The following is a 10887-nucleotide window of genomic DNA, read 5'->3' on the forward strand; positions in this document are numbered from 1 at the left end:
ACCATTGGGCTGATCCAGCAGGTTCATCTTACATTCCTATGTCCTGGTTTGAGCCCTGCAGCTCTTAATTCTCCTATAATTCTCCCCCTTCTTTGAAAGCGGATGACTCTTTGCATTTCTGAATCCTTAATAAATGTATAGCCACAACAAAGGACGTCAGTGCAAGGAAGCATTCTTTTGAGTGCTGTACAACAAAAACTACCTGTTAAAAGTCTGCCTGCCCTTGACCTCTTATTGATTTGGTTGGCAATAAGAGGCCAGCATCAATAGCAAAGAAAGAAAGAAAGCTTCAAGAAAGCACTTTTGACTGCCTGTCCTCCTCTGAGAATAGCTGAGGTGTCCACACATTTTATTTCACTTGCCAAGGTCACAGCCAATGAGGAAGCCAAGACAATTAATCCTAGAGTGAGACAGACATCAGCAGCAAGAGTACATACTGTGTTCATTTTCGAAGGCTTTTTGAAACTCTCGGCCTCCTGCTGCGTCTCAGCAGCAAAGGTCAGCCTGAGTTCTGCTCTTCCGTAGAAATGAGTTTGACTGCAGGAGCAGAAAGAACTTCATTTTCTATATATAACTACGAGAGTTAAGACGTTTCAGACAAAGTACACTGAAAATACATTTGGTATTAGGATATACGTGTATCGTTCTTCAATGCTTGAGCAGAATAGAAACCTTGTAAAGTATGTCTGCGTGCATCCAAATTCTTCAAGCTTGGTGATTCTGTGCGACTGACCACTGTCCCTGCAGGTCATGCCTATGATAATAGCCAAGATTATGATAGCTAGGGATGGGACCTCCAGATTCTGAGGCATCGGTGGTTGTCTGCCTTCTTCATTGCTATTTTGTGAGCATCCAGCTGGTCACTGTTGGAATGCGGGACAGGACTGACTTTTAATCTTACCCAGGAAGACAATTCTTATATGCAGGATGTTTTAGCCCAGGGTTGCTCCCTTGCCAGACCACATTACTAACAAAGGCTCTGCACCCTTGTGTTGCTGCTGTGTTGTTAATACATCAGAGGAATTTGTGTATAGAAGTAGGTTTTGGATTTCTGCCCAAGATGGCAGCAAGTGTTTGCAGACTGTACTGAGTTATCCACTTTTGTTCTTTCTTTACGCAGTTGGAATTATCCAGCACGGCCATCCTTCATCAGATCCGGAGGGATCAAGTCACGGATACATGCCGAGCCAACAGCATGTCTAGCAGGAAACGTCGTGTGCTGACACCCAACGACCTCAAGCATTTGGTGGTTGACGAGGATCATGAGTTGATCTACTGCTACGTCCCCAAAGTGGCCTGCACCAATTGGAAGAGAGTCATGATGGTTTTGAACGGGAGGGGCAAATACAGCGACCCGATGGAGATACCAGCTAACGAAGCCCATGTCTCGTCAAACTTGAAGACGCTCAACCAATACAGCATCCCAGAGATCAACCACCGCTTGAAAAACTACATGAAGTTCCTGTTTGTCCGCGAGCCTTTCGAGAGACTGGTGTCAGCCTACAGAAACAAATTCACCCAGAAGTACAACACCTCCTTTCATAAGAGATATGGAACCAAAATTGTCAAGCGCCAAAGGAAAAATGCGACCCAGGAAGCCCTACATAAAGGCGATGATGTGAAATTTGAGGAGTTTGTGGCTTATCTCATAGACCCTCACACCCAAAGAGAAGAGCCATTCAATGAACACTGGCAGACTGTATACTCTCTGTGCCATCCCTGCCACATCCATTATGATCTCATAGGGAAATACGAGACACTCGAAGAGGATTCCAACTACATTCTTCAACTTGCAGGAGTAGGAAACTATCTCAAGTTCCCCACCTATGCAAAGTCTACAAGAACTACTGACGAAATGACTACAGAGTTCTTCCAGAACATCAGTTCAGAGCACCAAACACAGCTGTATGAAGTCTACAAACTTGATTTTTTAATGTTCAATTACTCAATGCCAAGCTACCTGAAATTGGAATGAGGTGGAGAGCCAGAGAAAAGGGAGAAAAAGAGGGGGAAAGAATATGAAACCTGTTTTATTTAAGATTTTTATTTGTCACAATTACATATGAAGAATGGGTTATTTTGTAAGTTAATATTTTCTTCTTTTTTTGAATGATGCTGCGAGCAGCATAGCTGGAAATCTATTATTTAAATTGTCGGTAAGAAGGGACAGCTCTGTTTGCAGGGTAAGAAAACTGTGGCGGCTGTAGCTCTAGATGTGACTAGTAACTGCGACACTGTTTGGTGCGGGGCGCGTGGGGGGGTATTATTTGTGTCCTGATGAATTCTTTTCCTTTTGCATTCTTCATAAATCTCAGCCTTTTATGTTATTTATGCTTATTTAAGAACACAATAGATTCCTTGTTAGGAGCCAAGATGCAACACTGTGTGGACAAAGAAAATGTTTCCTGTGCATTCCTTGCAGGAGTTTGTCTCTCTGTCCCTAATGTCATTACTGAATGTTCCACTAGTGAAGAATGTGTGCAAATAATTGGAAACATTGGAACAGGAATGGGTTTAAGGGGCTCAGGGGGACCCTCCCTTGAAATATATATGTCAAAACCTTGTGGTTCTCTGATCTGTAAGACACACTTTTCTGCCGATGATCACACACAGATGAAGGCCCAACGTTTGTCCACAGGGACGCAAGGTCGGTGAGGCTTTCACCTTCGAGAATGTATTAAAACATCACACATGTGCACTTCCAAAATGAGGGGTGAGGGGAAGGAGGAGAAGTGGACTACCTTACTCAGTCTCTCCACCCTTAAAAGGGCCAGTCCAATATTAAGCCAGACACTTCAACCATCTCCCTGCAATGAAATGAGTGATGCATACAATGCTTCTGATGGGGAAACCATGTCCTTCGGAGATGATATGACAGCTGATTGGCAAACACAATGTCTAATTTGACCCCCACAGTGCTCATATTTTGTTCTTTCTTTTGTTCTTTCTTGCATGTACAATACTCCTTGCGACACCATTGTCCTTTCTCATCTCCCTGTATCTTGGGCCCAGTGTCCATCCCTGGCTTCCTGCAAAGTTGGCTCAACCCAGCCTTCAGAGAAGGCACCAGCAAAATGATTGGGAAGGGGTGTGAATATGCTGCATACACCCTACCCCTAACGTCACGTTCCACCCATGACATGTGCTCCAAAACAAAGAACATCCTGCAACTGAAGACATGATCGTTGGTTTCCCATAAGGCAGATTGAAGGATAGATGTTGGGTGACTCCAGCTCCCATCAGCCCCTGCCAGAATGGCCAGTGGTCGGGGTAATGGGAGTTGTAGTAGAACAACACCTAGAGGGCCACAGGTTTCTTATTCCTACTGTATCCTAATGAGTGAGCCAGCACCACGTTCTGAACTATTGCAACATTTTTAGGTTCCCATTGCAAATATGAAATGACAGCAGGGACTCTCCTTTAGGGTGGATCCCTGTGCTCTAGAATACCTTCACAAAACTGAATACCCTACAAAGGAGCAATTTTATCAGAGTACCATATATGATGCCGTGTGTGATAGCATCGGCCTTGAAAGGGACAGCTAGAGTTGCTTAAATATATATGTGTATACATGCATAATATTTAAAGTCTGTGACTGAAAGAAATGTGAATGTATCTTGTACAGAGCAAATTTTTCAAATCTCTACTTTGCCAGACATGATGTTAATATCATTTTTTACTTCATACTTGGCATTCCCTTGCTTGACATCAAGATGGAGAAGAGGTGATCCATCTGCATTGCCATGATAAATACTGTTGGTAGTAATATTATTTAAAGCTGCAGTGGCTAGTCAGCTGAATGGTTAGATGGACCAAACGATTTTAAACTGGTTAATTAAAAATATGTCCCCAGTTAATTGGGCTGCAGCTTTTAAAAACAATGTAGATTTTTATAAAAGTACTTACACAGACCGTAGGTAGCAAGCACCGTCTTAGAAGAAGCATTTCTACAATCTCATATAGAAGCCTTCTAAGGTCAAGCCTCTGTGGTGGGTGCTTGTTGTCACCTAAAGCAATTGATTGGAAAAACAATTAATTAATGTGTTTTTTCCAAATCCCATGATTTATGAAGATTAACTTAATTGGCTGACAGTCCTAATATTATTGTAACATGTAGCCCAACATGCTGAAAGTGATTAGTGGATTTTGAGTTTCCAGCTCGCTCGTTTTCCCGAAAAAAATAAAGAGTAGAATCAGAAAATCGTAGAATTGTAGAGTTGGACACCGAGGGTCATTTAGTCAAACCCCTAAATAGCCCTAGTTAAAGAATAGCGTTTCAAGTGCTCAGTTCTCTTCACACCTGTTATCTCAGTCAGTGCTGTGCGGTGAAATTTTTCCTAGTTAGGGCCAGAGGCACCAGTTGCAAGGGCCATTGGGGAGGGTGGTCGACACACACAGAAACATCGTGCTCCCCCTCCCCAAGCCAGTAAAAGGCTTCCTGGTCTTTGGGAAGGTCTAATGTGCCAGGAACATTGAGGGGACTAGCTTAGTCCCCTGACCGCACACCACTGATCTCAGTAATTGTACTGCACCGTGAGAGAGGCTTGTGGCACATTTGGTAAGCAGAGCCTGGTCCAAAGACCTATTTTGTAGTGGCTGAGGGGTGTAGCACATGCTGGCACTTTGACTTAGCACCACGTCACCGAGGAGGATACCAGATATCACATGATTTGAGCGGGGCAGCCCATCATATGCCGAGTCTGGATGAGAGGGATGAGGGGCCTAAAGGTGAAGTAAATCATAATTGGGAAATTCTAATGCCCTCAAGCAAATGATCTAAAATTCAAGAAACGTGTTCAATTCAAGTATCATGGGAGAAAGGCATTGTTCTGGTGATACTACTGTCACAGGGAATGTTTCCAAAGGCGTGATATGAAACTGCAGCTACAGAAGTCACAGGAGGCGGCTTCATTTCATTTGGTGAAGCTGGTTCACAGGTGCTGACTGGCACCTCAACTGAGTCACAGCAAAGAACCTTGAGAAGAGAGCTGGAGAGTCTCTTTCAGTGCTGCACCCTTCTCTGTCAGCTGACTTTGGCCTACTTCAGATTTTGCCACCCTCTGTTCCTCAACGTATTGCTTGACAGTGTCTGTGAGAGGACTGATACCAGTAAACTCCTTGCAAACTCAGGTTGTGTATAAACTATTCCATTAAAGCACATTCAACACACATTCTTTTCCTCAAATAACTCTGGGCACTGCAGTTTACCCCTCGCAGAGTTACAATTCCCAGCATCCCTTAATGAACTACAGTGCCCAGAATGCTTTGCGGAAGAGAACGTGCTTTACATGCATAGTATGTGCAGAGGCACAATCAGCAGAATGGGGCAGCAGCGTCCTGGTGTTAAGGGTAGATTGTGCCACGCCTGTGCCAGGCTGCAGGGAGTTGGGGATTTGGGAGTGCTCCCTTATGTAAGCAGACAAACAAACCCACTCTTCTTTTTGAATTATGCAGAAAACTTTACACAGCCAGAGCAGAGATTCACAAGTCCTTTTCCTGATGTTTTATAGTTGCAGGCAGTAGGAATGGATAAATCCATCAATTTCCTTTTCCCATTTTTCCTATCTTAAATTTGGTTCATCCTATTTTGACATATGTTTGTGAATTGTTGAATGAAAGAGCCTACATGAAAATTCACAACGTGTTCAAGTGCATTCTTCCTGATATATACATTTTTTTAATGCAGTTTTACTAGTATGTGCATTTTTTTGTAAGTGGTTTCCCCCAGATGGAACACATTTTTGTATGTTATTTTCACTCATCTGCATATTTTTGCATGGACTTTCCATAAGTTTTAGAGTCTTTTTCATATGCATTCTTTTGGATGGAGAACTGCCTCAAAAATTGGAGAAGTGTGAATTTCAAAGGGGAACTTTGGTTCGCTTTGTGTGTCATTTTGGATGGTGCAGATTTGGGAAGTTTGCATTAAAGTGTGAACCAAATTAATTTCTCCCCACTCCTTGCAGGTAGTTAAAAACAAACCTATATAAACAAAAATTCAAAAATGAACTGGAGTAGAACACTCTCATATCCAGTAGAAATTGTTCTGTGTGAAATGGCAAATTGCTTTTTTTTATTATTAATTTTCAGATTTTGAAATTTACAGGCAATTGTCAAACAACCAAAACAAAAAGAGAATTCCATAAATTCCCATGGACTTCCCTCCTTCCCTCTGTGGGTCCTTACATTAACTTTTTTCTTCCTGCATCCTCTCTCTTAATCCAGTTCCATTACAACCATAGTCCAATGTGTCAATGTGTACAAGTGTCTTTCCAGTCCTACTAATAATTTTAATTGTTTACAATGATTTTTAAGGTAAATTATATATTTTCACCATTCCTTACTGAAACTCTCATCAATTATCAATCAGTGAGATGGCAGATTGTGATATGATGAGTAGCATATTGTCTGGAAATTGTTTTAAATAGGCAATTATAATTTATTCATTACAAATTAGCAGGGAGTAAGGCATGTATTCTGCCAGTGAACAGCACTGCAAAGTTTGCTTATTGTTAGTTTTTTTTTTACTTATGGGATGCCCAACTGAGTAGGCAACAAGTGAACTATTTATGATGCAGTGCACTGTTTTTTATCTGTGGCGCTGTTTTGACAGAGATCAGGAAAATACACTATGGGAAGAATAAATTGAATTCTTTTCTTTACAGTTCTCATCTGTCTTGTTTGCCGTGAGCGGAAAAGAGAATAGGATTCCATTTTTGAGCAAGGAGGTGATGATCAAACACTTTTCACTTGTCAGTATTGCACTCTAGACTGTCACTACAGGGGGAGGAAAAATTAGATGGTTCAAATAAAAGGTTGGCTTTTGTTGTTCTCTAAACAAAGCTCTGTTATTTTGGGATTGGCAAAGTGTCCCTCTCAAAACAGACTTGTTTATAACTGTAACTTGCCTGAACCAGATCTTCCCAGATCTTAAAGGTTAGGGAGGAATTGACCCCCTAGGATGCTGAAATGTGTTTGTGTGTGTGTGTGTGTGTGTGTGAGAGAGAGAGAGAGAGAGAGAGAGAGAGAGAGAATGAATATTAAGAAATCTCATGGCTGGGGTCAATTGCAGAGGTCTTTCCCATTTCAACTTTAAAAGCATGGTTGAGTGGCTTTTTAGACCTTGGACCCTACTGTTTTCTCTGTTGTTGGTTTTAGTCTCATGGTGATTTTTTAGCTTGCTTTGTTTTTTTAAATTTACACCACCCAGAAAACCCATTGTTAATGGCCAATACAATAAAAGAAGAGAAAATGTGAGTAGATGCATAAATACAATGCTCAGGAGACAGGGTCTCTGCAAGATGGGAAAGAGCTTTAAAACAGGCCCTCTACATGTGACTGCTTAATGCAAACATGTTCCTCAGCGGAATGAGATTGCACCATGAAGTGGTTCTCCATCTGCCAAGGTATGTAGGGTTGCCAGACCTCCAAATTTCCAGGGCCCCTCCATGTGGCAAGTGGAGGAGGACTAGAACCTCCTGGTTTGTGAGAGTGCCTTTCATAACAAAAAAATTACTAAGAAGATTGTATTCTAATCTATAAAATCTGTATGCTGCCCAAAGAGCACAGGTCGGTTCACAACAGAAAAATACAAAACAAGAACACAAAATACATAATAAAACAGAAATGTATTTTGGAACCTTCAGCTCAGCAGGAGCTGGCCACAAATTATAGCATAGACACTCGAGGGTGTGTCTGCTCTCCTCCTCTCCCAATTAACCTTCATTACCAGGGCCCGTCCAATGACATTGCTGGAGGCCATCCCTAGGTGTCAGGATTTGGCCCTGAAAGTTCAGGGTCTGGGATGCTCCTGATCTGGCGAGTGTGTGTGTGTGGAGAGAGTCTGTTGTGCACAGGGGATGTGAGTCACAGAAGGTTCATAGCAAAGGTCTCTCACAGATCCTGCTGTGTTCCCCTCTGCAACTTTTCCTCCCCCTACCAATAGTTCAACTGTTATTTGTTTTCGTTTCTTAAAAAAATCCAGAACGATGAACTTCTTCCTCTTGTGTATTTCTTCAAAAAGATAGGTTGTGGATGTTTATACACAGTGTGTTCATGATGTTTTCCCATTTTCCTTTGCTTGTGTGCGTTTCCTTCAAAGGCAGTGAATTTTCATGTTGGCTTTGTGTCCCCAAACTGCAGGATAGACACTGGTGGAGAGGGGGCAGTGGAAGCACACTGCCCCCGGCACTACGATCCTGGTGGGGTGCTGTCGTGGCTGCCCCCCCACGCACTGGGTGCCACACCCCCGCAGGTGGTGCGCCACGCACCCAGGACATGCACCACACCCCAGTGGGCGGCGCGCCATGCCCCCAGAACTTGCGCCACACCCCTGGGATGTGCATCAGCCATGCCCCTGCCTGCTCTCCCTCCCTCCCTCCCTGGAGCATGAAGCTCCACCACTGAGGATAGAGCCCCTCGAGTTGGGAGCAAGGTATTCATATGGATGTGGACATGAGGCCTGGGACACCAGGAGTAATCCAACATTGCTCTTTGATGAAATCCTGTCACGTTCAGAATGAGTCCTAGTAGAGTGAGTCCTAGTGACCCAAAAGGGAAGGGACTGCCTTCTCACATTCTTTAGCACCTGCTTTCCCTCATTCAGAGTCCCTTGCACAGCAAGTCCAACTCTGTGTAGGAAATCACTCACCAAACAAATGGTTGCAATGGATTAAAGAAGGAGTGGGGAACCTGAGACCTTCAGATGATGTTGAACCACAGCTTCCATCCTCCTCCTTGACCATTGGCTATGCTGGCTGGCAGCTAATAGAGTCTATCTTGTAGAGGACCACAAGATCCCCAACGCTGGAATAAGTAGAATGGGGGGCTCAGGTTCAGAGATGTGCAGTGCAATCTTATGCATATTCAGAGAGAAATTGAGTTCAGTGTGTACAGGATGGCAGCCTTGGGTACCAAATTGTAGATAGTTAAACCCAGTAGATATGTGTTCTCCCTGTTATCTCTCTCTCATTTGTTTATTGCCGTCATTAACATGCTGAAATATGTCTCCCTTGGGTGATGGTCTCCCGTAGGACAGCTACATTGCAAGGAAAGTGGTGGGCATAATCCAGGCAAACAAAGCTTTACAGAGCAGAGGCCTTCTCTCCCATCAGCCACAGCGGTTCCTGAAGGTGGCAAGTGGACTCTCCAGGCTTGGCATCGGCACATGGCATTGTTAGGTAACTGCTTGGAAGAGCCCACCATAGATGGCTGTGCTGGGCACCAGATGAATTGAGTCTGGGAACCACCATCGTAATTTCCCACAATGACCCTGAGAGATCATCAATTCAAGGCTTTGTGAGTTATTAAAGTAGTGAGGGCTGGGGTGCCACCATTTTAATTTCCCACAATGCCTCAAACTGGCACTGTGTTGGGAGCCTTGTGGGAAGTTACACTGGCAACACATCAGCTAGCACTAGTTAGAGCATTGTTAGCTGCCACTACTTCCAAGCATGTTTACTAGGCAGCTCATTGGCATAGGCATTGTACATTTTGCCAAGGTTCTCATCAAAATGGCAGCCATCCCTGCCTATCCCTTTCTGGCCGCCATCTTGCTTAACTGACTGCATTCTGCTTCTTACGTTTGCCTACAGCATCATGGAACATGGGGTAGAGCACAGAGATAACATTAGGAAGTGACATCATTACTTTTAAAGTTCTATGACCCTTTGCATCTTGGGAACTGTTGCCCATTCCTGTGCTGTTTCCCCCCCTTTAACCGCCTCTATCAGACTGCCCCATTTTGCCACAAAACATATTTATATCTCTGCCCCCACCCCTTCAGCAAAACAAAACAAAATGGGAAGTTATTTCCATTAGTACACACTCTCATATTTAAATCCCTTTGCATTTCAGCATATTACTAAAAATGTGTTCAAATGTGTTAGCATTTCTCTAGAGCCATTAGGTAGAGGAGGCAACTGCTTCAGACAGCAAATGTTTAGAGGCAGAGAGTGCCAGCAAAGCCTTGGAAGTCAGATCTGTGTGGCCTGGCTGCTCAGCTTGCCCTTCACCCCCTAAGCTACCTACTGGCTGCCCTCAGATGCTGGTGGAGGCAGCCAGTGTGATCAGCTTCCATCTGTGGACATCTGGGAGGAAAATGCATCTTGTTTTTTACCTCAGACTGCAAACTGTCTGAGCCTTGCATTTCTGCGTAATATTTTCGAAGGATCTAACCAAATGTTATCTACTGCAACTGGCATGTACGGTGATGCACAGACCAAGAGCTTTTGAAGCTAATTGACCCCTCCGAAGGTTAACTATAGAAAGCTGCACTATTTTCAGGTACAAAAGGGAATGTCCTTAATATTACTCTTGTTACAGAGAGTGTTATTTTCTTACATGCATGAACAAGACAAAATGTGTACATATAATTTAACATCTATGTGGGGGTTTGACTTCTTTTTCTTTTTTTTACCTATTTGTATGCAGTAGAAGGCTTGTTGTAGGAAAAGCATATCTGAATATACTGATAATAAAAAAAGAAACTAAGTTATACATTGCCAACACAAATGTTAACTGCTTATGAATTGTTCCTTTACACAACACACACACACAAAGCCATTCAAGCCTGATTATTTTTCTAAGTAACTTCAATTAAATTGAAGAAAATAATTGAAACGTGTGTGTGTTTTTATTGCATGTGATATTTCCCATGTACTCAGCTCAAAATTATTCATGATGTGCAGAAAGTAGCTAGAGAAAAGTCCCCCCCTTTCATAATACTAGAACCAGTGGTGTAGCATGGGTTGCCAGTGTCCGGGACCGCACAGCGTGAGGGGGTGGGAGGGAGGGAGATGCCATATACATGTGCATTCAACTGCCTAACAGCGTCCACATCACCCAAGAGACTCCAGCCACATAGATAAGAAGAGTCATTCCATTGTC

At 43.2% G+C, this 10887-nt stretch overlaps 1 protein-coding gene across 12 annotated transcripts in view; it reads left to right on the plus strand.

Moving 5' to 3' along the window:
• CHST11 (carbohydrate sulfotransferase 11) overlaps positions 1 to 10611 on the plus strand; it is a 210127-nt gene extending 199516 nt beyond the window's left edge. For 9 of the 12 annotated variants that reach the window (XM_083700805.1, XM_083700809.1, XM_083700804.1 and 6 more), the window contains one exon: positions 1121 to 10611. In XM_083700805.1, coding sequence (XP_083556931.1) covers positions 1121 to 1975 — 855 coding nt within the window. In that variant the 3' untranslated portion in view covers positions 1976 to 10611. The remainder of the gene's footprint in view (positions 1 to 1120) is intronic. The other 3 variants (XR_014555646.1, XR_014555648.1, XR_014555647.1) reach the window with 2 other exon arrangements.
• Positions 10612 to 10887: the final 276 nt, after the last annotated feature.

Source organism: Podarcis gaigeae (genome assembly GCF_964106915.1).
Source record: "Podarcis gaigeae genome assembly, chromosome: 10".
NCBI classification, from domain to species: Eukaryota; Metazoa; Chordata; class Lepidosauria; order Squamata; family Lacertidae; genus Podarcis; species Podarcis gaigeae.